Source organism: Protopterus annectens, chromosome 8.part0 (genome assembly GCF_019279795.1).
Source record: "Protopterus annectens isolate FY-2018-M chromosome 8.part0, PAN1.0, whole genome shotgun sequence".
NCBI lineage: Eukaryota > Metazoa > Chordata > Ceratodontiformes > Protopteridae > Protopterus > Protopterus annectens.
The window spans coordinates 1,328,440,322-1,328,467,701 of NC_056741.1; the positions used below are offsets into that span (position 1 = coordinate 1,328,440,322).

Here is a 27,380-nt window from a genome sequence, read left to right on the forward strand (position 1 = left end):
AATGACATAAGAGCAGAAGCCAAAGTAGCTCCAATTGCTGAAAAGATCAAAGAGAACAGATTACTGTGGTTCAGACACATACAGAAAAGCAGAAAACAATCTGGTGAAGAAGATTTGAGGCAGACATGAAGAAGGTAAGAGGAAACATGGACGTCCAGAAAAGAGGTAGCTGGATTGTGTGAAAGAAGATCTGCGACAGTCAGACATGAGTGTTGAAGAAGGCAGAAGTGTGGCATTGAATAGAGAGAGATGGTGACAGTTAACACGATATCCCGACCTCATGTAGAAAAATGGGAAAAAGAGGGGGCTGATGATGATGATGATGATTTTGGATGGTAGCCTGTCATTCAGATATAGCATGGTCAAAAGACAAAATGACCAAGCTCAGACTGGACACACTAACATAACATACTGGGTGGTGATTGTTATAATGTTGAGGTAGTTATTAAGAGTAAAGAGCTAAATGTACAGTTACTGATGTGGTTTATAATGTATAGTGCACAGTAATACAGTCAACCCAGGCCCTACCTCAAACACAGCTTCACAGATCGATACACCAACTCCCACTACCTCACACCTGCTTACCAGGCCCCCCAACTCTCTCCTCATAGGCCACCTTAATGTTCGAAGCATCAACAATAAAAATCACTCACCTGCATGCCCTTATAGAGGTACATTCTTTTGACATCTTTTGACATCTTCTGCCTGTCTGAAACATGGCTTAACCCATCAATACAAAACAGTGCAGTCCTACCTCCTGGCTATAGTATCCTGAGACTCAACCGTAATAATAAGAAGGGTGGAGGCGTAGCCATACTTTACAAGAATGGACTACAAGTTACCTCCCTAGACCCTAAACCTCCACACTCTAGTAATGCAGAGATTCTTTTATCCAAAATACAACTTAACAAACGTAAAGCCATTTATATAATCTGTATCTACCTTCCCCCAGGCAACAATACTAACACACTAGAGGCTATCCTTAGCTGGCTCTCAACTAACTACCCACAAGAAACCATAATACTTGGCGACTTTAATATAAATTGGACCTCAAGCATATCTGAACACCCTTCCACAAATGTCAACCTATATGGTTTTAGCCAAAATATCACATCCCCTACCCAAAATAATAAACTTAACAACAAAACAAGTACCCTTGACTGGATACTCACCAACAAACCTACAAAACTGACACCCTCCCAGAGGATATAAGTGACCACTCACTGACCTACCTAATTAGATATAAGACCAAACTTCCAAACTCAGCCATCTACAAAACTATTCGATCTAGCAAAAATTTTAACCCTACTAGTTTCCAAGCAGAACTAAGCGCCTGTAACTGGTCACCCCTGAAACACCTCCCATTAGACGACGTAGTTAGCTTCTTTAATTCTAAATTCCTATCCATTCTTGACTGCCATGCCCCACTACGCAAAATTAAAACCAGAACCAAACCAGCACCATGGCTGTCCAAACCTACCAAACAAATAATCCTCCAAAGAAATAAACTATGGGCCAAATGGCATTCTACTAAAAGCCCCTCGGATCACTTACAATTCAAACAGCTAAGAAACCAAACAAAACAAGCTATATTGTCTGATAAAAGAAACTACTACTGCCAGCTTCAACAAACCCACCAAAACAATCCTCAAAAATTCTGGCTAGGCATCAACAATCTCCTACACCCGGGACGCTCTGCAACACCTACTCCCTCAGGCTCTGATCACTACAATCCCATCCAAATAGCCAACTCATTTAACACATTTTTGTACCACTTGCCCTACCACAACATCTACCAATAATCCCCCCCATTTCATCTTCAGCCTGTGCCCACATCCCTTATCTGTAACCTCCTTCAGAAACTTAAACCTACCACACTCTCTGCAGATCTACTACCTGCAAAATGCCTGGAAAAAACAGCAAAGGTCATAGCCCACCCCGTGTCCATCCTCATTAACCAAACTATTTCTGAAGGAACCATCCCCTTAATTTGGAAAATCTCTCACATCATCCCCCTGCACAAAGTTGGTAACTCCAATGAGTTTTCTAACTATAGGCCCATTGCCATACTATCCCCTTTGGCAAAAATAATGGAGAAATGTACTCATTTACAACTGCTAACACACCTACTTGAGAACAATTTACTAGCCACATGCCAACATAGGTTTAGACCATTTCACAGCACCACATCTGCTCTCTTATCCTTTACTGACAGTATTAAAAGCAATTGCAACAATGATATTCTGTCCTCAGCCCTTTTTATAGATCTGTCAGAAACATTTGACATAGTTAACCACAACCTCCTCATAAACACACTTAAAAATTTGTCATTGGATGCTCTTGCTATACAGTGGTTCTAATCATATTTAGATAATGGGCAACAGGCTGTACTATGGGATAATTCCTTATCTTCCCACCTCCCAGTCACCCTAGGTGTCCCTCAAGGATCCATTCTGGGCCCTTTACTCTTCTCCATCTTTACTAATGACCTCCATTCAGTTATTCCACAAGCTGTCTGTATCCAATACGCAGATGACTCCACACTCATATGCTTTGATAATTTCCCATCAGAACTTCAGTCACTAACCCTGAGCACAGTTGAAAATTGGCTCCTACATAGGTGTCTTATCCTAAACCCCCAAAAACTAACTAAAATGTTACTATTCACCCCCACCCGCAGAACCTCCCCACTTAACTTTACTGTCACCTCAAATAATGGTACTATAATAGCTCCTGAGCAAACCACTAAACTTCTCAGAGTACTAATAGATAATAACCTGTCTTACGAACCAGACATTAACAACACCATAAAAACAGTCAATAAGAAACTAGGTTCCCTCCACAGGATCAAATCCTTTCTGACTCCTCCAGCTAGGGTCACCATTGCCCGCACCCACCTTATCTCTACCTTACTCTATGCCTCCCGGATCTATACCAAAATAAGCAAAGGCAATCTGAGCAAACTCTCCTCCTCCTATAACAATATCGCCAGATTTGCAGCTGGGTCCTCCTATAGAACCCATCACTGTGGCAATCTAAATCAGCTAGGATGGTTAGAATTGCCAAATCTTATACTTTTCAAACAGCTAATTGTAGCCCGTAAAATCCTGCATCATCCTAACAATACATCCATACGTACTTCCCTAATCACCCCCTACAACAATCTCAAAACCCTACACTCATCTAACAAACTACTTGTACACATAGCTAAATCCAGTAATTCAGCTGGTGACACTCTGTTCTCTAATACAGTAGGTAAAACCTGGAACAGCCTCCCATGTCAACTAACCTCCCTATCCTCAGTTTACCTATTTAAAAGCAAGCTCAAACCCTACCTTAAATCACTCTGGCTATGCCCCTGTGTTAACCTGGACTAACCACCCATGCTTTCCCCGACACCCCTGACTCTAACCCTCTTTGAGCATTATCTTGTGCTAATTCTCTGATATTACTGTGTGGATCCTTTCAGAGGATTTTTTCCTCATGTAATTATGTATATACAGAAAAATGACATCAAATACTGTACTCTTGTTAGACTGAATAGTAAAACTGTAACCTTGTTCTTTGCGTAGGAATATCCAAACCAATTAACACTACTGTTTTCGTTTGAAACTTATGTGTGACTTTAGAATCTATAGTGTCTCTTAAATATAAATTTCATAAAGGTGTGTTCATATCAGGTATTCCCTACTGGAATGCTAAATTGTACTTAGGCAATTTGTAACTAATCATTGTAATGTACCAGTGTCTATTGTGATTACCATTGTAATGTACCAATGTCTATTGTAATTACCATTGTAATGTACCAATGTCTATTGTAATTACCATTGTAATGTACCAATGTCTATTGTGATTACCATTGTAATGTACCAATGTCTATTGTGATTACCATCGTAATGTACCAATGTCTATTGTAATTACCATCGTAATGCCCCAATGTCTATTGTAATTACCATCGTAATGTACCAATGTCTATTGTGATTACCATCGTAATGTACCAATGTCTATTGTGATTACCATCGTAATGTACCAATGTCTATTGTAATTACCATCGTAATGTACCAATGTCTATTGTAAATACCATCGTAATGTACCAATGTCTATTGTAATTACCATTGTAATGTACCAGTGTCTACTGTGATTACCATTGTAATGTACCAATGTCTATTGTAATTACCATTGTAATGTACCAATGTCTATTGTAATTACCATTGTAATGTACCAATGTCTATTGTGATTACCATTGTAATGTACCAATGTCTATTGTGATTACCATTGTAATATACCAATGTCTATTGTGATTACCATTGTAATGTACCAATGTCTATTGTAAATACCATTGTAATGTACCAATGTCTATTGTAATTACCATTGTAATGTACCAATGTCTATTGTAATTACCATTGTAATGTACCAATGTCTATTGTGATTACCATTGTAATGTACCAATGTCTATTGTGATTACCATTGTAATGTACCAATGCCTATTGTGATTACCATTGTAATGTACCAATGTCTATTGTGATTACCATTGTAATGTACCAATGTCTATTGTAATTACCATTGTAATGTACCAATGTCTATTGTGATTACCATTGTAATGTACCAATGTCTATTGTAATTACCATTGTAATGTACCAATGTCTATTGTAATTACCATTGCTCTTGCTTTTTGCTGCTTGTGGAGCTTTTCTCCCCGGGCCTCCACTGAAAATGGACATATATCCCAGCTGGACTAGCCCGGCCAACAAATGTAAAATAAAAATAAATAAAATAAAATAAAATCAGTATTGATCTAGATCTAAAGTCCAAGCAGATCTAGTACAATGTAAACCAGCAACATACATTTAAAGAGAAAAGAGAGTGCAGGTGAAGATGTGAAGAGGTAAATCAGGTTTAGTTATTAAAATAGTTGTTTACACTTAGAGTTCAGTGAATGTGGAGACATTATTCACTGGTGGATCCTGTCAGCAAGAAAATCTTTATAACTGGTCTAATAGAAAAACGTAGGGTGATTAGTATGGAAGCAGAGCTGAGGCAGAGAATGCTCTACTATTTCTAGCCTGCTATGAAGAACTGTGTAGTTAATTTTGATTTATTGGAATGCTGTTTGTGGGATTTCTCTGAAGCATTCATTACTACTTACCATGTCACTATGCTGTCTAGGCTCCAGTGACTAGGTGTTTGATGTTCACAGCAGTAGTTGGTTTTTGGGGGTCATACACAACGTATATCAAGTTGTCAAATGGAAACATTCTGCCTCACGACCATGCATAATGATGCTGGCACTGCCCCAGGGTTGTTTTTAAACTCTGTTGCTCTTCATTTTCACAAATTATATATGGAAGCTCTGCAGTTTTTCCTCACTTCACTGTACAGATATTTCAGGCCTCATCTTTTTTGCTAAATAATTCCCTTTTTTTTAATGTCTATCAGCAACTGGTCCAGGATCAATGTATTTATTTAATGGTTTCATTGATTGACTGAACTGATAAAGGCTGAATAAACTGGTCCAAGGACCTTATTACAAATCATTCCTACTCCTAAGCACAGTTAAAACTAAATGAGTCCTGTTTAGTACCACAAATAAAAGAAAGTATTATGGCTTCTCTCTGACTGCTGAACAGCAAGGTTAGAAGTAATGAGCTGCATTAGGTACTTTGATGTCATGAAAGACCAAGATTCTAAATCTGATAGTCACATCAGTACTATCTTCAAAAGAAATACCAGCAGATTTTTCATTGCATTTTATGACCAGTGTGACAAATGACCATCAAAGCCTCCATCAGGCCACTCTGAAGATTCATTCTTTCCTGTAGGGCAAGACCCCTTCAACTCATTTGTTCCTTGGGACTAAGGGTCAAATGCATCAGAGCATGAACTGGTCATTAGCACTGAAGAATTTGGGGGGGGTCTTGTAACATAAATCCTGTGCTTCCCATGTGCACATGCCCATAGTGTCTGAAAGGATGTGCAGTGGGATTCTGCAAGATATACCCAGATTTCCACATATAATGCACTCATAGCCCCCCCCCCCCCCATGACACCTTCAGTGAGAATCCTGGTCTCCACTGGGGATTCAGGCATCGACCTTGTGATAGAACACATGCACACACACACACACACACACACACACACACACACACACACACACACACACACACACACACACACACACACACACACACACACACACACACTTCCCTTGAGGAGAGGTGTAGCAGGCAGCACCTCATAATTCCTCTCCTCTTCCCATGCCAGCCTCTTCAGGCACCCATACTACTAGTCAGACTCGGGCCACCTGAACTGTAGTCAGGGCTTTATTCCTGCACATCATGGGAGCTGAGTTAACATATCAGCAGTTAGGTAACCTATACAGGATCAGGCAGTATCTTACTAAACATACCAAAGTCAAGCAAGCCAATTAATTTATTTTGCCTAGATCCCTGATCACTTCTTTCCTTTTCATAATCATTATTTCCAAGGAAACTACTGCTAGAACTCAGCATAATATTATAAAGTAAAATTCATCACTAGTCACAACTTTAAAGATACCCACTGCACTTAGTTTAATCAACAGTGATGGACTGAGTTCTAAAACAGACTTTATATTCATTCACCTCCGATTTTCTTGCATAATCCTGTAACTAACAGCTGCTATTTGATGGTAAAATCCCAAGGTGGTCTCAGATTATCTGCCTCCTTTGAGCTTGCACTGTAGTTCTCACTAGAAGAATAAACAGAATAGGAGATGACACATTGGTTACCATATCCCCCCTTTTGTGGACCAATTTACCCATTCAGATTAGGAAAGCATATCTCAAGGCTAATTTGACATTTTGATTTATTTCCACATTCTTTTAATAGATCTCCATATCTGAGATCAAGAGCCTTCCTTGATGAGTTACTAGCTGGATTCATCCTTTCCACCATTCAAAATTTGTACAATGTCTAGCAGAGGTCACATTCAGGGACACTTGTGCACTTATTCTATTGCATGTAGTGACATCACATTCTGGATACAAAACTTACTATTCCACAGAACCTACCATTTCTTGCTTTGCTGCCTGCACAGTTTATGTTACAGTCCTAGATATTGTCAGTAACATTTTTCTGTTTGCATGCTTTACAGACCTGTTAAGAGACCATCAGATTACCAGCCAAGGCATACAGCAGCATTGCCTTCATTGCTTGAGAGAAGACCACATGCAGTGCCACGGATTCAACCCTACTAACTGTTAGCACTAGAGGGAACAGCTGTTGGACTACTGACTTTATGTCAATTACAAGAAATTAGCTTTTATTGGAATATTTTGCATCAAATGCTGCATTCATTGACCCCCTCAACCACAAAACAAAACATTTTAGGTGGTAAGCTCTCCTGCACCCTTCTCTAAATATAAAAACCTCAAGATTGCAGAATAGTAAAGAAAAAGAAACATTCATTTAATCTCGCTGTTCCCTGGTTTCACTGTAGAGCACACAGCTGTCAACAAAACAGGAATCAATGAAACATTACCTGCCCCTCTTCTTTCACTATAAGTAAAAGTTTAACAAAATAAATGGAACCTGGTCTGCCTTAAAACCAGAGATAGTAGTAATGTAGAGCTCCTTGTGTTGTGGCCTATAGTAGGGTACTCCATGCAGCCCAGGCATAGGTTAAAGAATGTTCAGGATTGCACTAATAGGAAATATGGTCGCTGTATGTTGTGCAGTGCTTTCAGTAGGTAGTCAGCTGCCAATGTACTTTGCCTAATACTTGTACTGTGTAGGTAAGTTGCTTGTTCTCTCATCTAACCATGCATGAGTGTATACATGCAGGTAGTAGGGACTTTGGACTCCCTACTTCTTTGGCTTATGTGAGAAGTCTGAAAGCCTTAAGCTGAGATGGACAAAAACAGTGAGTCTTTGCCCCACCAGGTATCCACTTGGCTGGTCCTTTTTTCCGAGAACTTAAGGCTAATGAGGTTCAGCATAAGCATCTCCAGGGAAATACTTGCTGTCTATAAAGTAGACCTGAGAGACCTTGTGTCATCTCCTTTGGAATCATCCTTCAAGGATGATAATCTGACAGCCTTCACTTAAACCCTGCTTCAGCAGCCCTCAAAAAGGTGGATGCATCACACAAGCCTTCCATCTGAGTAATACTAAGCATTGCATGATATCTGTGGTCTAGGTCAGATCCCAGTGAACACATTTTATATCACCTATCCAACTTCTGTTTCTGCATGGTAGCCTAATCACTGCAAAAATCTGAAGACCTCTTGGAGTATGAACTCAAAAGGGATCTTGTTTACACTACTTTTGCAGCTACTTAAGTGGGGTTTCATATAGCTTGCTGCAATTTTTTTACAAGGTCAGCAGGTTGTACTTCACTGCTTGATCTTCTGTTGCATGGTTCTCCTTTAGACCCAAGCCCACCCCAGTTTGCAGGCACTTAGCTTTAGCAGTTCTATCAAAGTGCTTAACTCCTCAGGGCTGGTGTCACTGGGATACTCTTTCCCACAACTGTGGGTCTCCTGCAAAATGTGAGTGAGCCTGGAAAACACATCATCAGTACCTGTGGAAACTTCACTTGACATGTTTGGCTTGACTCTCTTGTTTAGGTGAGCTATGAAGCATAGTTAAGGGAGGATCTCCTCTCCAGGCCTTGAACTGATGACACCTACAATGACTGCCTACATACCCAGCCCATTTCTTTTTAGCTCCAGTCCATACATAGACTGAAGAAGAAGAAACCTTGTCTAGCAGCATGCTATTCCCATCCTTATCCCAGTGAAAGGTGAGAAGGGGTGTCTTGCTATTTCACTGCCCTGCCATATCCAACAGGTGCCCACATTGCTATTTGAACTCTGGTCAGCTAGGCCATAGTCAGAACTTTATTTGTCTTCACTAGTGGATCTGGCGAGCTTGATAACTTTGAGTGTGTGGATGTGTTCACAGGCTGAAACATGCTAGTACAGGATAGCATGGTTGAGAATTCTCCCTTCTTAGAGAAGCTTAGAAATAACATTCTTGATGCCCAGTTTAATGGTCTCTCAGGACCTAGTCAATGACCTCCTTTGGAAAAAAACAGTCTGTCTCTTCTGGAAAGGGTCTTTGTGATTTCCTTTCCATCTTCTTTTTCCTTCTGCTTTTCTAAGGCTAACCAGCCTTAAAAGGGGAAGAAGCCCCTTCGCTACCAAAGGATGGCACTAAAATGTCATATAGTCTTGCCCTTTCTTGTGCTAGCTAAGGTGTCCAAGAAGATGATGCACTCTGCTGTGCCTCAGCATTCCAGATTCTAATCTGTGGCCATCTGGCTTTGCTGTAGGTTCTAAAGGTGGTCACTCAACTGGCACCCAGCATTCTACTGTTTTTTCTAGAAGGAGCTGTGATAGCAGATATGCCCCTCTGAGCATAGTTGTGGTAGACCCAAAATCTATTGCTGAAAGGGATAATAGAGACCAACCCATATTTGGGACAGGGAGTGGATTTGCTCCAAGCTTTTCCTGGTATCATAGGTGATAGATGGATCTCCTTGACTTTGGTCATCACATCCATTGTGTTGGATTCTTGGTAGTGACCCCTCAGGATTTCGTACCTCTGCTGCTGCAGGGTCCCTGGATGGTGTTGCTTGACATGACAGACACCTTTTCAGGCAACAGTCTTTGAAGTTCACCCAGGATTTTCCTCAGGTTTACTGTAGATGGTCAGCAGTTCTATTATGAAGTATTGCTGTTTGGGTTTTCTTCAAAGCCCAGAGTCTTTACCATTTTGATGGCCATGGTGGCAAAACATTGCAGGAGAAGTGCTGTCGTGTTTTCCCACCTGGATGACAGGCTGTGGGTAATTCCATTCAGGGACATCCTAAAACCATCCCTCTGAGGTGGGAACATCAGTGGCTGCAGAACCTAGGGGGTGACCACTCATTGAGAGAGAATTCCAGACTGACGCCTGAGAGGATGACCTTCTTAGGTATGTAGATGGTCATTCTTCAGTGCTGGTAGTTCCTGCCACTGGAAAGGGCCCAGAAGGTCATGACCCAAGCATTCTGGATGAGGATGAAATGGAGAGTCCAGTCTTAGACCATGCTACATTTTCTGTGCATGATGGCAGACACATTCTTTATGATACCATTTGGATATAATCTTAGATGTTGGTGGTATAGTGAACAGTAAGGTGTCAGTGGCTATAGCGCCACCATGTGCTCAAGCACCTTCTGTTGGTGTCAGACCCTCATCACTGGGGCTTGGACTGGTGGACAGTTTCCAATGCTCCTTTGGTGTACGTTCCTCTTCTACAACCAAACCTGCTGCATGTTCTCTTGATGGAAACTTTACTTGATGAATGTGGAGCTCATCTAGGTTTCCACATGGTTCAGTAAGTGTGCTGTGTACACTGAAGAGGGGTCTCCATCTAAACCACCTGAGGCTACAAGCAATCTCCCTGACACTTGGAAGACAAAGCTGCTAAATGGGGCCACTCCTCATCTGATCAGACAATCTATCTGTTGTGTGTTATCTAAACAAGCCAGGGGACAAAATATTGTACCACCTTTATCAGAAGATAGTGGGCTATAAACAAGGGGCACATTTTCTGAACTTTCTCAAGAAGTGACCAGACTTGTAGGCTCACTGAGTTGCTTTTGTAGTCCTGTCCTGGAGCTGCAGATTTGGAGCTGTGGTACAGTGTGGATACTTTGGAAGTGGTGCACTCCAGAGATGGTCTGGCATTCATTTTTGTCCATTAATCACTTTTTATTGATACTGAAACTATCCAGCCTGGTATTTGAACAGGTGAGCACTATCACTTTTATTAACTTGGGTACATCAGTCTTAAAGAGAATTATATTAATGGAGTGTGGAGGAATAGTTTGCTCATTGTAAAAAAAAAATAACACTCACCTTTACATGACTCAGAAAAATTAGATCCTCCTTCATTCTGTTTTTAAAACACCTTTATTAAGTTTTCAGTTAAGACACAGACATATATATTAAAAGAAAACTAACCGTATTGACATTTGGTCATTTACATACATTATACATCACATACAGGTTTTCGTTCTTTTTTTCTTTATAACTGTCTTTCAGTCCAACATTACATAAATTGTTCAGTTCTTGCCTTCCCTTCCTTATTCCTCTTTCTGAACATTATTCTGCAGGTATTCTTCGCACAAATTCCTTCTGTTTGTATGCAATTTGCTCCTTCCCATTTCTAAAGATCCCATTTACATTTCTTTTATCTCTTTTACAATATTCAGTAATACAAATACAGTTGGTTTAGATTTTGATTTCCATTTTCTTGTAATATATATTTATTTATTTTTTTTATTTATTTATGTATTTCTTTTTTCTGGCAGCCAACAGAATTGAATTTAATGAAGCCTTACCATGTCTAGACAATTTAGACCCTGTGACACACCTCTAAAGAATCATTTCCTTAATTACAGTTATTTGCTCCCCAATATTTCCAACAGAGTACTCTGTAGAGAATTAAAAAAAACTTGCCTAGTCATTACACTCCCAAAACATATGTTCCCACTTATCTCTTTCTTCCCCTCTCACGCCTCCAGCACTTACTGTCTTCACGAGGAAAAATTCTATGAAGTCTTCTTGGGTTATAAAAATACCTATGCAAACACTTTCAAGTCAAAATCCTAAACTTCCCCTATCTTGTTGACTCCATCAAGGTAAGGGGAGGTAGCAGCCGACGCTTTCTCCATTAATGTGAAATAACAGAATCCTGTATGCTTTTCTGCTGTTCAATCTGGTCCTGTGCTTCATCACAAATTAAAGGGAAGAAAACACTCCGCTCATTCTCATCCCCTTTAGTGGATGAAGGGTATAGTTTCGGGAACTCAGGTTCCTGGTGGTACAAGACCCTTTCTCAGTCCTAGCCAAGGATGTCCCCATGGTTAGGGCAATAATGAAATCTATCTTAGGGCCCGAGTCTTGATGTAGACAACCCTGATCCTGCAATAATCTTTTAGCTAGTGTCTCACTGGTTATAAAGACTGCCTGGAAATCATTCCACCGAGCACGTTTATGCATCCAGTTGGAAATGTTTCTCAGTCTGAGTGTACTGGTTCCTTCCACCATCCCAGTCATCCATCTTGCAGATGATTCTCAGCTGAAGACACTGGACGTGCATCTCAGTTACTCCATGGGTAGGGTGCATGTGTTAGCTAAATCCATCCATTATTATATTGTGGAGGGTGGGATTGTGACCCATCAGTTGCTGGTGAGGCAGCATACTTCTCAACCTGCAGACATTGAAAATAGAAACCAGAGCCCTTGAAAAGTAGGTACGTCTAGCCCAAAATCTGGACATCTAATTAGCATAAAATGTAAATAGCACATAACTGTTTCTGCTTCCAGTAGGAATGTGGGGTAGCACTCAGAAATGTTTAAAAACAGATAATGTGCTTTTATTTTTTCCATAATTTTTTTATCTCTGTCAGAGAGACTGTGTAAAATCTGTAAACTTTAATGAACTGTATTGCAGAATTCTAAAGCACAAGGACATTTATTTTTGCTTCATAAAAAGGGAGATGTAAGATGTGTGTCCTTTTCCTTTAAATTATTGTTGCCACTAATGTGTTGGTCATGTGGTATGGTTTTCTGTGCACTAGACAGCTTCAAAACTTGCATGTTATGAGACCGAGTCAGAAAATTGTATGAAGGGGTAAATCAAGCCTGAAAATAAGGCATACCGCCAAAAATAGGTACATCCCATGCCAGGATAAATTGGGCCTGAAAATAGGAACATTCCTGTAAAATAGTGACAGTTGAGAGGTGTGTGTTGGGCAGCTATGACTAATTTGCAAAATTATTTAAACAAATCAGGCTATAAATAAAAAATTGGGTACTGTTGGGGGCAAGGGCCTTCACCCCTTGCACTCCCTTACTTAATTTAACCATCTTCAATTTTCCATAATCTTAGGGTTTGTTTGTAATTTTACTTACTCATTATGTCACTTTAGTAGAACTTACTGAAGTATACTGTTACTCTGCAGTTGTTCACTTCATTTCACTTGTTACATGTAATAAAAGACAGAGCTGGGGAAGACAGATTAGCTGTTCATCTTTCAGCTTGCCAAGCAGGAACTTTCGAAGTGGGCTGCCAGCTATGTTATCTTCAGCTATTAGGCTGCTGGCCATCTGCTGGTAAATGATGAGGTCAGAGTCCACTTCAGCAGAAGAGTGGCTGCTCTAGGAGTTGATTTAAGAATGTCTCTATTGCAGACAACTGTTCTGTAGCTACTTGGCCTTCTTTGCTCACCTTCGTCATTGTTGTCCCACCTGCATTTCCAAGGAATTGAGCCTAGGATTCAGCATTCTGAGCCTTGGTCCTGTATTGTCCCTTTACTTCTTCCACCCTGCTGGTGAAACAGTTTGAGATTCGTCTCAGTGAATGAACCACCCTTAAGAGTTTTTGTTGTTAGTTATAACAGATGTGTTCTTACCATTATCAGTTGATTAACAAGAGGAACCTCCCTGGTAGGTTTAGAATACCTCCCTCCATCCAGCCTCAACTCCTGGACTTCACTGTAAGTCAGGCAGGTATATAATTGCATAATGAGTGTTAGCAGAATTAATGCCAAAACTTTACAGTTTCTTGACTTGCAGGGTTGTGCTCACTATAGTTAGGGTACAAATGGGCTGGCTGTGAACATTATGTATTCAGTTTGTGGCATTACGACCTGTATGAAAAAGTATACACACACGCGTGCAGACACACACACACACTTTTCTGCAAATGGATTGTTCCAGAAGTTTACCAGCTTCTGATTGATGGAAAGTATTATCTCAGTCAAAAAAAAACTTTATAAAAGGCTGTCTTGTAGATCAACTGGTAATAAGAACTTATTTGTTATTTATGTTGCAATATAATGTGGCAGCATCCTGGCATGCAGTGAAGATCATCTTTTTCTGATGTGCTTTATGCATAGTAAATGACTACAAATTGTTGGAATATTGTGTTCTTCTTGTAGAATGTTACGTTTTTGCTCATCTATTGCTGGGTTTTGTCTAGTTGTACACATAGTACCATACCCCCAAGCATAGTTTTTGGTGTAGTATGTTTAGAACTTGTATACTTTCTCACTGCTTACTTTTGTCTTACAATAACTTGCCATTTATTCCCTTGCCTGTACTAAAAATGGGCTGTGTTCAGTTCTATTTTTCCATGAATTGTTCAAAATAGTTTTTGTGCTTCTGGACAAAAGTGATTCTGAACATAAATAACTATGGTATCCTCTAATACTTTTTTCTTTTTTTTAATCACAGCAGGTAAACTGCACTGAAAGTGCTGAATTGTGTCAGAATTTTCAGGTGTAAACTTGCACTTGGTCATTCTGTGCCTACATTTTATTTATTTATTTATTTTACATTTGTTGACTGGGCTAGTCTAGCTGGATACATGTCCATTTTCAATAGAGGCCCGGGGAGAAAAGCTCCACAATATAAGAGGTAGTTAAACATAACATTCAAGGATAGAGTTATAGTTATTACATTCAAAGAGAAATCAGACATATATGTTATACAATTGTTTAAAAGAAGTACAATACTTATAATGAACTAGCATTAGTATTAGTTGAGACCTTAGGTTAGTGGGTTGGGTAGGGACTTTAGTGGGCCAGGAGAGTTTTAGTATTAGTCAGGATTAGAGCAAGGGCAGAGCCATTGGGACTTTAATAGGTCTTTGAGGTGTTTTTTGAATTGGTAAAGAGAGGTCATGTGTCTTAGGTTATTTGGGAGGGCATTCCAGGATTTGCCAATGGAATTTGCATAGAGTGCTTCGCCTCCCAAGTTGTTAGACTTGATGGTTTGAACTAGTAGGCTTTTGGATGACCTAAGGGATTAAAATGTGGTAATAAAAAATGGGTGGTTCTTATAGTGTTTAGTGAATGAGATGCATTTATTTCCCAAAGGAAGGTTTCCGGGAAATTATCTTGTCATTTGGAGGAAATTGGAGTCAAATGTAGTCTGTTTAGCTATATTGAGGGTGAATGCACAAACAAGATGCATCCATTTTCTGGAAAGAGAATGTAAGTTGATTGTCATTGCTTTGCAACTAGCAAAGACAACAATGTTTGAAGTGTCTAAGAATTAAAATAAAACAATAGTGAGGTTGGGTGATGGTTACAAAATCAGACCATTGTCCCATAAACGTAACTCACTGTATCCTCCAAAAAGAACAGGAAATAATCAGGACCACCAGCTGTAGAAAAAAGTGATTATTATTAAACACTTTCAACCCAAACACTAACACAGGACAAACTTCTTCAGAATAATAAACTGACCAACAACATCCAACCAGTTAAATAGCGACATCCTACAAGTAATATATTTAGTTTATCCAATGAAGTGATCTTAAAATATAAGCAGTCCATAAAAATACATAAAAACAATAATTCAACATCAGTTTAGATTGTAAGAAACCTTATGTTACAAATTGAAAGCTTTGCATACCTCATGTTTATGACACTTTTAATAGAATGCTATTCAAGCCTGAAAAGGCTGTAATGTTCAGTGTAATATGACTTAACAATTCCCTGTGTAAAAGAGAATCCCCCCACCATCCACCCCTGGGGGTGGGGTTGTTCACCTTGCCTAAAGTGAAAAATGTAAATTTCTCAAAATAAGGAAGCACAGTAGACTGTTTATACAACACAATATTCAAGTCCTTTTTAGCTGTACTATAAATGTACTCATATATTTGACTTCTTAAAGATCTTTCAGTTTTTCCTATATACCAAGCTGGGAATGTAGAACGACTAATGTCGACCATGCCAGATGTGTAGCATTTGCAAGGATGTGTTACATATAAACCATGGGAAGGCAGGTTAACAGAAGCTTCTTCAAAAATAAATGGATATTTCCCACATTTTCCACATGTGGTTATTCTTCCTTCTATTCCAAGTTGTATAGGAAGCATGTGACTCTAAAATAGTTTAATAGTTTTGTTAGTCTTGAAAATAAAAGGTGGTTGGGCCCTTAGTTTCCTTATTTGAGGTTTAGAGGTTCAGAGCCCAGTGCTACCTTCCAGTTCTAGTAGAAAACTGCTTAATTAATCAAATCAGTATATTATAGCAGTAACCCACGCCTGGGTGTGGGTAATGCGGGATTTACCCACAGTTGGCGTGGTTTGGTCCCGAGGGACCAAACAAAGACAACCATGGATAAATCCTGCATTACCTACACCCAGAAGTGGGTTATTGCTATTATACTATGACATTATTTAAGAAAATAAATAATTACTTTTCTTAAATAATGGCATTGTATAATACCTCTTTGCTGCCCTTCCGCAGCTGTCTGGTATCCGTGGCAGTTCTGATGTACTGCGCATGCCCATGCAGTACATCAGAGCTGTGGCCAAAAGCAACGGAGAAAGCAAGATCTCCATTGCTTTTTTTTGTTTCGCTATGTTAAATGGGTTTAACATAGCGAGACAGCTTTAAAATAAGCAACGGAGATCTCCGTTGCTTATTTTAAAGCTGTCTCGCTATGTTAAACCCATTTAACATAGCGAGACAGGTTTAAAAAAAAAGCAATGGAGAAAGCAAGATCCCCGTTGCTTTTTACACACTGTGTCGCTATGTTAAAGGAGTTTAACATAGCGAGACAGCTTTAAAAAAAGCAACGGAGATCTACGTTGCTTTTCTTTTAAACCTGTGTCACTATGTTAAACTCTTTTAACATAGCAAGACAGTGTTTTAAAAGAGACTTATACTAATGGAAAAAGTCCGGGCGACCGGACCTTTTTCCATTAGTATAAGTCGATTTACAACGTGCATGCTGGCCAATCAGCGTGCACGTTTTGGAATATTAATGGGGGGTCATGGTATAATTTGTGATAGAACATTCACTATTCACTCTCTAAAATGGCTGGGTATCTAGATCCCCTTCCTTCCAAGACCTCCTTAAAGATGTCTGTCAAGGTATTCTGACAGCTTCATTGTGTAAGTATTTATTTCAAGATGTTACCTTCATCTATAAAATCCTGATCATGAGAAATTATTTTTCATAATCTAACATATTGTCCCTTAATCATGTTTCTTGTCTGCCAAAATGGATGGCAGCTGGTGTAAACTAGATAGCTACTGGAAAATATTAGCTTTCTGTATTTATATTAGAAACAACTAACCCACCTGTAGCTAATGTTAACTTGATGTCCAAGTAATTAATCTCTTCAGTTGAAGTTTTAATAAGTGAACTTTAAAAACATGAGCCAATCACTCTTCATAGAGAAACATTTCTGAGAATGATTGAATGTCCTGTAAGGTAGAAGACCCCACACTTGTAGAAAGGTATTCCAAGGGTCACTGGGTAGCATTCCAACAGCAGGAAGTGTGTCTTAGATGTGATGTACATTAGCTGAAGGCCTGATGACTTTTTCTTTTTTTTTAGTTGGTTTTCTCAGAAGTGGCACAAAGCTCCTGTTCAGGAAGAAGCACAAGCAGAAAGATCCAGGACTCAGCCAATCACACGATGACTTATCCAATGTCAGCAATGGCACCACCTCCAGAAAGAAATCAGGCAGTTTTTCCCGCAGACTTATCAAACGTTTTTCGTTTAAGTCTAAATCTAAACCCAAAGCCAATGGCAGTGCCACAGGAGGTGAGAACTGAGTCAGGTACCAGAGGTCTCCTCCCCCTTCATTGAAAGCTGCTTTTTTTCCTTACAGGATAACTCCTCGAGTTTTAATCAGATGTTGCTGTTCCTTGGCCTTATGGACTTCTGTGAGTTTGCCACACATTTCAGTTTTGTTACTGGTTGATAATTGTTGTAGTCCTTTTAGCCTGTGCTGCACCAGTGTTCCATTGTAGTGGAGCCTTCCATATTTCCTAGCAGCAATGTACTAATGAAGGTCATGTAATTACTGTGGTGGAGCAGATTTGAGCAGAAACTTTTACTACCTAACCAGTTCGTTTTGGTTTTGCACATAATCCTGTATGTTCCAGCTGTTCCCTACTTGCTGCTGTCGTCATGGTTAACTACCACTTCAAAGGAGTTCCTCTTTACGATGTGCTGGATAAAATCTTAACTGCAACAGTTGCTTTCTGTTCCATCCATGAGGACTGCATTTTCAGTGGAATTCAGGGTTTCCATTCCTGAGTCAGTCTTTGCATAAGAAGTGTGATTCTGATCACTTTAATAGAAAGGAATTGCTCTTTATATAAGACGATTCTCCAGGTCTTTGGGAGGATGTGGTGGAGACTGTTGCCACAAACTTCTGACAGCTCATGGTTGTTTGAAATTAATCACTACGGTTGTAAGAGACATGCACAGGTTTACATACAGAGGAGCATCTGTCTTAACTGTAAATGTTTTTGTAACACTGTTCCACTAAACCTCTTGACTAGCATATTTGAATTGATATGCACTGTTATTGTTAATTACTATGTGTGTGGTATCAGTGAGAGCCAGACAGGGTCAAGGGTTTGCATGTCACTACATTGTGCTTGTGTGTGCGTGCATGTGTGAGCATGCACCCAAGCATTTGTATGTGCATATGTGGAAAATCCTTGTATTTTCTGATTGATGCTTAATGGGAAGACTTGAGCAGAACTCTCTTTATGATTTTGAGGTGAACACTGGTGATATTGCTTAAGTGACTGCATTTTTACTGACAGAAGAGGTGCACTGTAGAAAAGCTGCTGATTTCTCATGTTAAAGCTGACATTTCTATTTTACTGGGTATTAAAATATGTTATTTATTTACCTCACTCCTAAACAAGCCCAAGAAGTTCAGATTTTTTTGCACTAAAGGTTTGGCACAATGTTTTGCTGCATATTTTTCAGTGCCATGTGCTGTAGTTATAATGAAATAATTTTGTAGAGAACATTTGGCACAAATAGTTTCTCAGATTTGTAATTTCCATTTTAATATTGGATTCTTTCTCTGAGGATCAAAGGTGAGATAATGTAGGTATTGTGTGAATGGTCTTATGTTTTACTTCCACCAGAGAAGTAAGACAGTGCTGCTTTGTATAAAATGAAGTGGTACCAGCCACCTGGAGAAGAGCATATTGATTTTTTTTTTTTGGGGGGGGTAAAGAAATAGCTGCCATTTCTGACCCTGACAGCCCTTTCCATCTTCAGAAGAAGGTACTGTACTACATGGGGGGTACTCAACAGCATTTCTGAGGTGGTGGTAAAGTGGTCAGTGGGAGTTTAGAGGTAATTGCAGTATTTTTTCTGGCAAAAAGAGAGCCAGAGCAATTCATGAATGTCGAAGCATTTATAGAGAAAGAGAAGAATTGTTCCTTCACAGAGTCCTGTGGGACGTAGAAGGCATAATACAATAGAATTCACAGCTGGAGGGGTAGGCCACAGGTCCAATACAGATAATGACTGTACATGTCTGCCCATATTCCATTCCGCGTGGAGATGAGGTATAATCAGAACAGGACTGAACAGTGAAACAGGAAATTAGATGAGAAAAATGGCAGAGAGACATTGATCATCTCTTTATTCATGGTCATATTCCTAACCATTTGAGGACTTGCTAGATGCCCTCTTTATAAACTTATTTAGTTATTTGTTTGGCAACCTGGTTGGACTGTTCCTATCATGCCCTCTTTTAGTCTTAACCCAGAAGTCTGTATTTCAGGTTTAGCAGTTTGCATTACATAGTAATACGTAATTAAATAAACATAGCTTTTTAGGTAGCGTACAAACAGCTTTTTTAGGCCAAGGAATTCATCTGCAATATGTAACATTTACCAATATTTAAAACGGTATATGACATAAAAGGATGTATTTTGAGCCCAGGCATCACCGCTGTGCTTATTCCTAACTCACGTTACACTAAGGTACCCGGTAACAACACATTGCATTTTCACTATTTCAACTGGAAAGAATATTTATCCGCAATCAGCAAGTAGTTATGACTCATTGTGGCTACATTGTTCAAAATCTGTCTGTAACATTTTAGCTTCTGCATCATTTTTTACCAGGCCAGCTCACAAGAGGTAGACTCGCAAACAAAACAACATACTTGTTTTGAAAATGATGGAGCATGGGGTAGAGAAACAAAACATGCTTGAAAATGTTTAAAGGGCAGTTTGTTTTTTTTTTTTTCAAAACAAAACAAGCCTGAAATGTTTAAATGTCAGAACTTTTTTTTATTTCAAATGAAATTATACCCAGTATAAAAAATTACAAATGCAGTGTGTAACCAGTTAGCCTTAGCACTGTCTACCCAGCCTTGAACTACAAAGTGACATTCCCAGGTGACTTGTAAAACTAATGCCTAGTTCATCTTGCCTTCTTAAGGTCAGACCTTGTTTCTTGAAGATAAAGTCAGCACAGCTGAAATAGTTTTATAACCCCTCCCCTAAAAGAATGGCCTTCACTAGAAAAAGTTGCTTTAGAACTTAATAAATTTTGCAGAACCAGTCTGGTCTTTCTGAAGCTTCCATTTTTAAATAACAAAGCTGATGTGGTAATCTGTAGTCTTTATTTTAGGTTTGCCAACTTCCTAGACAGAAGCCTTTGTTGCAATGGGAGATAGCAGGATAGAAATCCTGTTCACCCCAGAGAGGGAGTTGTGTGCTTATAGTGGTGTATGATTGTCAAAGTCTCATAAGGGGCCATACCTGGCAAGATGCTAGTTTTGAGAGAGCTGCTAATGAAGTGATATAATACCATAATGGGACACTCGTTCTCAGAAGAATAAAGTAGGTTATCACATGGGTAGGGGTGTAGACCTGCATACGTGTTCTACTCACTCTTAAACTTTAAAATTTTACTAATAACATTGCAGCCTTGAGTGTTAAAGTAATGACATCTACAACACACTGTATGTGTATGACTAAATTTCATTTTAAGATGTATTATTTAGTAATTCTGTTTAAAATTATCAGTGCTGACTTTCTGCAGGCCAGGCAGCCTTTCCGGAAAGGGAGGTGGCAGGTACTACTAAGAACATGCACCGATTTCAGATAGGAGGAGATCATTTTTGTTATCTGAGTACAAAAGCAGAATTTCTGTCTATACCCCTACATCTGACCTTGTTAAATGCTGCTTTCAAGCAGCTTTCTGTTACAGCACAAGTGTTTTTAGCATTAAGAATTGCTTACATCTTCATGCAGATTTTGAATTTAAAAAATAAAAAGGTAAAGTTTATATCTGGCCCCATTTCTGATGTTTCAGTATTTTTTTTTTTTTTTTTTTTTAGAAAATAAATTCATGAACCCAAGCTGTCTGTCAAACAGAATGCCTTGCTACTGTGCTGTGACATCACAGCTTCTTGTTTGTGACAGCTTTGTCTCCTCACAAGTGAGTAAAGACAGTATTCAAGAAGGTGTAAGTGTAAGGAAAGAAATTGTATTTACAGCAGATGCCCCAACTAACAAAGACTTATTGACAGAAATTACTGATTAAAGTACGAGTCATATTTCTGTAAGAATATTGAACCACAAATGGGTGTTGAGCGCTTTCATCTTTATATTCAGGACTTCATTCTGATGACGTTTTCAATATAAAGGTGAAAGCGCTCAACACTTCTACTACTGCCTCCAGGTTATTTTGTTAATAGCTTCTGATGTAAGAGTAATGCATTAAGATGGGAGGGGGGTTGGTATAATGGTTAAGGTATTTACCTCACAAATACAAGTTACAGGGTTTAATTCTCACCTTTGAGGGAAATTGGCTAGGCTTAAAATGGTCCACAAGGACAGCTAGCGTAGTACTTACCTATGAACTATGTATGTAGCAGCCTATGCGGTGCATGGAGTGCGTCAAAGGTACAATACCTTTTTAGAATGAATCCTTTTATTTTTGTAATACTGGTTTTATTTTCCTTGAAAAGCTTCCCCCTAGTCATCACAAGGTGCTCTTACATATCCTGCTTGCTACCATGTAGTGACAGTTGAGAGCAAAAGGACAGAAGAGGGGATGAAGGGAAGGTGCATTAATGCAAATTTAAATTAATAGATTTTGAAACTTTAATGTAATTTTTCCCATTTGCACAGTGGAAGTATTCTTTCCTTGGGTGAACTGGCTGTGAAACCTAGCAGTATAAATGAGGAGAAATCCAGTTTTTATGTCATTTAAAGGATTATTTGCCCCACCCGGTCTGATCAGGATTATTTGCCTGTCTGATAAGCTGCTGTTTCTAATCAGTGTCTTATTTCTTGTTGTTCCCCTCATTAGAAACACCTTATGTTTGTTCCACACAATCTTACATCCCATGTAGGTTTCAAGACCATTAACTCTTCAAGATTGGTATTCCATTATAAAGTACATTAATCTACATTTTCCATTATACTGAAATAATTAACATCAATATAAGTTATTTTGTATCAGACTGTCTAATGATACTTTAATAACTATGTTCTGTGATGACTTATGGTCAGCAGCCTCTTAAAATGACAGATTCCAAGTAAACATCGTACATGTGAGTTACTGGGCACCACTGCAGTAGCTTGTAACAGTGGGCTTGAGAATATATAGTTTTATAATTAGTTCTACAAGAAGAACCAAAGAGCTAATTTAGTTGCAATACAGAAACTCAAAACAATGAAATAAAGAAAAACATATATAGGGTCGGTTTTAGGTGAAGTTGCTCCCCTGAGATTTTTTTTTGGACTTGTGAACAGGCATCAGAACAAAAACAAAACATATTCATACCACTATGTGCTAAACTAATGAGAAGGTCAGTATTAAGACTGTACTTGTGCAGTGCTTAAAAGAGTTGCACAACTGCCCTACATCGAAAAACCTTAGATTTGGGATGAAGGTACTCTGTTCAGCAGTCAAGAGACCCCAAAGTACTATGTTTGGAATATAAATACCATATTTTGATGTGGAAGTTAATGTACTGAATCTCCCTTATGCACGTCTTTCTTCTAGGGCACCTCTTGTTCTCATAAACTGTATCCTTGCAAAGATAAGAGTTAATTATTTTGAAGGACTCCAAGAGTGATTTATTTTGCACATGTTTTGCACAGATTTACAGAATATCTTTATACGGTCACACTCCTGTTTCATGGCTGGATAGATCCTTATGAAGATATTGCCTGAAACATTACATAAATATTTCTGATTGTAGAATAATTTCAGACCTAGTTAACTTGCTAAACTATTTATTTAATGTGTGTAATAAAATATGTATAAATTGTCTGATTTAAAGATTTTAACTTTGTAAATTGCAGTAGCAAAGGCGTAACCTGAATACTGTGTGTAAAAGTAGATTTTGATAAATTAAAAGGGTGGGATTATGGCAGTCCATTTTTTGGGCTTCCTGAATGGGTATTTATTTAATACAATTTACTAATAATTGAACCGCATTGCTTGGCTGATTCTGTCTAGTGATTTCACAATTCTAGAACGTGTTCCCTTTTATGAAAATATTATTTCTTTGCACCTGTGTCTTGCGGGGCAAGAACTTTCAGGATGACATTTCTTTTGTTTATTCTGTCCTTATTTCAAGTAGTTTACCATTCATTTTTGAATGTTAGTAGGTTGCTTATTGCTGGCACCATTTAAGAATGGCACAGAATATGAGTCTTTTCAAATGTACACCATAAGTGCATTGTGAAAACATTGCAAAGGCTCATAGAGCTGCTGTTTGTTTTGTGCACTCACATGAATTGTATTATATCTTCAAGAACAGTTTGCTGTATCTGTTTCTTATGGCCAGTTTAATTTCTTATATTGTGCATCTCAAACTAGAGGCATGATACTTGTTCAAGTGTCTGTTTTCAGTACGATGTAAAAGTAATGAAAACTGTTTTTAGAGCAGCTGTAGTATGGCATGAATAAGAAAGTGTTTTTACCCCTCAGCATGTCTGTTTTATTTAACATTATGAAAAGTAAGCACTTGTTCATGTTTCAGAAACATCGTAAGAATCAACCCTGCCACACACAGATGCTATGCTAACAATTAAAAACTATTTGCTAATTCCTTAAATAATTCTACCAAAAGCTTGTTTTGGTTCATATAAATAGTTGTATCTGGAATGGTTTACCAGAAGCATTAAAAATAATGAACCGTGTTACACATTTTTAGAAAAAAGCTGGTAACTTATGTAGGTGACAGATTTTGAGATCCATTGAAGGTCACTGGTGGATATATTAAATTACATCTGAGTTCTTGTCCAGACCATTTTTTATATAGGATTTGGTTAATAGGAGTCAAGCTAATTGCAGAATTTTGGAGCACTGCAGCAAGCATATAAATTGCAGTTACTACTGGAGGGGTCAGAGCTAGCCTCACCAAGTGCCTCTGTTGAAACTACACTCCTGGCAAGTTTCATCTCAGAAATTTGTCAGTGACTACATCAAAACTTTCCTCGGGGGTCCACCAGATGGACAGGAAACATTCAGCATGATGAAGTATTACAGTCAGGATTCACAGGTGCTGTAGGTTTAGGTGTGGTGTACACTGCATCCAGGGCCATTTTACTTCTTTTTTTGACAGGTGGTATGACACTATCACATGCTTTACTGCTCTTGACACCTTTATTGTTCCTGTATGCTGCACATTTTCTTTCTTCTTGGAACAAGCCCTAGAAGATAGTGTACACTGATTTTCAGTCATCTGTGCATAGTGTTGCTGCAGTGGCAGCCTAGAGGCCTTATAGAATGGGGAATCTGTAGATGAGGATAGCACTTTTTGCTTTGTGACAATTTAGGTTTATTGGAATGGAAATGTAATCTTAATCTGTAAACAGTAAATTTATTCTTATCTTGAGCAACACTGCTGAGCTAAACTAGAAGTGAAAGTTACTAGCACAAGTAAAGTTTTGGGAACTCTATGTGGTAGTTTGCAGCTGTATGGCATCAACAGGGGCCCAGTTGCTTTGCTGAAATGAAAAGTGAGAAATAATTAACATTCACTTATTACATGCTGCTGTTCAGTGGCACCGAGTTGATGGTGTAACCGTAGCAGCAAGGGTGATGGTCAAAATACATAAGTGGTATATGTATGGACATTTTGAGCCCTAAGGAAAAACCTGGACACTGATGCAGGCCTCATCAGTGACAGAGGTTCAGTATATTTACAGATATTTCAAGGGCAGTGAGTCTTATGACCATTTACACCTTGTGAGCACCCTCCCTCAGACCACACCTCCTTATTCTGTGCATCGAGCCTGGGAATAGATACAGCAAAACATGTAAAATAAAGTACTCCTACAGTGAAAATCTGTGAGACAGAATGCATGGCATTGTTGCTTAGAGTACACTGTAGGGACACAAAATCTTTAAGATAATGCAGAGCAGAAAGACCATCTAGTGTGTAGACTTCAGACAAGAACTCCAACAAAGATAAATATCTACCTGCTTTTGTATAGTTCTAATCTTGTTCAGATAACTTTGTTTAGATTCACACGTGATATAGTACTGTAATTAAATTATCTTGGTTTATTTATAAAATTCTGTCTTGGATTAAAACAGATTCTGGAATGACACTATACTGACTTGACTGTTATTTTTTCATTGTCACATTTGTTTTTATGACTGGGATGACATGCACAGTGGTAGCCATTCTCTACAGATGCATGCAGAAATGTGCACAAGCAGGGTATTCTGCTTCTTGCGAAAGGATTGAGGGGTGCATATATGGATCTGTCAGAAGATTGAAGTTCTAGAAAGCCAGACTTCATGTGGTCAAGACAATTTGACTGACTTTCAGTAACATTGAACAAACAACAAAAATCTACATTTTTGCATGGGGCAAGCCCCCAGGCCCCCACTCCCCGCGTATTATATATACCAACTCTGAGATAGCACTACAGTGGAGAAAAGGGTAAATTCCCTGATTCCCCCCATACTATGATCACCATACAAAAGCTTTGGCATTTTTTAAAGTCGGTCATATAGTCCTGAAACTTCGATCTTCTGAAGGAGACCCATGGTATAAATGTGAGTCTGTCTATATATATATATATATATATATATATATATATATATATATATATATATATATATATATATATATATATATATATATATATATATATATATATATATATATATATATAGTTTTGATATTTAAAACAGAATAGCTGATGCTGACAAACTGCTTATGTAGATGTAATAAACCAGCCCAATGAATGTACTACAGGATACTGTTATGCTTTTAAAGGAAATTTCTACAGCTCAATGTAGTTAACTTTATGAAAGAATATTTTTCTATATTAAATACCACTTTTGTGCAGTTTAATAACCTTTCATTTTCTTTATTTGCACTTCCCCCCCTTGTCACCGATCATGAAGGTCCTATTTTTTCATATTCAATTCTTTTTCATTTGTTTCAGAAAAGTCTGTGTCTTAGCTCACCCGATAGCTTAATTTTTTTGTAGTTAACACTGTTAGTCACCACCCACAATATTACACTGTATGCCTGTGTCTTTGTGATGCAAAACACTAAAACACAAATGTTTCCAAAGATTTAGTTGTAGAAGAAATCTTTATAAGAATGGAAATGAGTATATCACAGTGGCATATAAACAAACTGATATGTACTTCCTTTTTTGGTTGGTGAGCTGTTTCTATCCCTTTAACTGCAGAAAATGAAATGGTCTGAAAATGTTCAAGCAGCTTTCAATTGTCTTACATCTCTTTGATGTGGTCTGTCAGTCACAGATTAGCAAGCAGAGCCAATACACTTGCTGGCAACTTTAACACCTAAACAAGTATAGGGGGGATTAATCTGTAAACTACAGCTCTGAGTACTTAAAATCTGCTGTTTTCCTTTGTAGTAAGAAAAATTAAATGCACCATTGAAAGCTGTTTAGCAATTTATAATTAGCACTGAAACAAAGGCAGTCCTTACACTGACTTTCTAAAAAAAAAAACTCACAGCTCTGGCACTGTAACTACACACCTACAAATGTTATTTATTCTGCCTTATCATGCCTCTCAACTTGATAAGGTGGCACTGTGTCACATGCAAAATGTGGAACAGCTTCTTTTTGCATGGTGTTAGAACAGCATGGTATACAAAACAGAAGAAAATGAAAAAAAACTTAAATTTTCTTAGAATTAATTCATTTGGAGCAGGAGCATAACACCACTCATCTCCAGTAGGTCACATTTATCAAACATTGGCATGTGTCACTAAACAATAATGGTTAACTGCATCAAAGGCACACTCATTAGTGATTAAAAATAAACTTGAGAACATGAAATGGCAGGTCATATCCAGTGAGGCATGAACATAAGCTTGGTAGAACAACTGCTAAATTATAAATTCAGTCGATCCCAGATTCATGTTGGATACGCCATTATGAATCACCTTTACACCAATGATGTTCACTGTCAGTCCAGGGTCTGCCACTTCCAGTGACCATTATAAATCACCTTTACACTCATGATGTTCACTATCAGTCCGCGGTCTGCTACTTCCAGTGACCATTATAAATCATCTTTATGCTCATGATG

General features: G+C 38.5%; 1 protein-coding gene across 2 annotated transcripts in view; it reads left to right on the plus strand.

Annotated features, from left to right (window-relative positions):
• The window catches only part of C2CD2L (C2CD2 like), a 1,057,749-nt gene extending 1,032,344 nt beyond the window's left edge, over positions 1–25,405 (plus strand). For both annotated transcript variants that reach the window (XM_044080867.1, XM_044080868.1), the window contains exon 14: positions 17,394–25,405. In XM_044080867.1, coding sequence (XP_043936802.1) covers positions 17,394–17,614 — 221 coding nt within the window. In that variant the 3' untranslated portion in view covers positions 17,615–25,405. The remainder of the gene's footprint in view (positions 1–17,393) is intronic.
• The last annotated feature ends 1,975 nt before the right edge of the window (positions 25,406–27,380 follow it).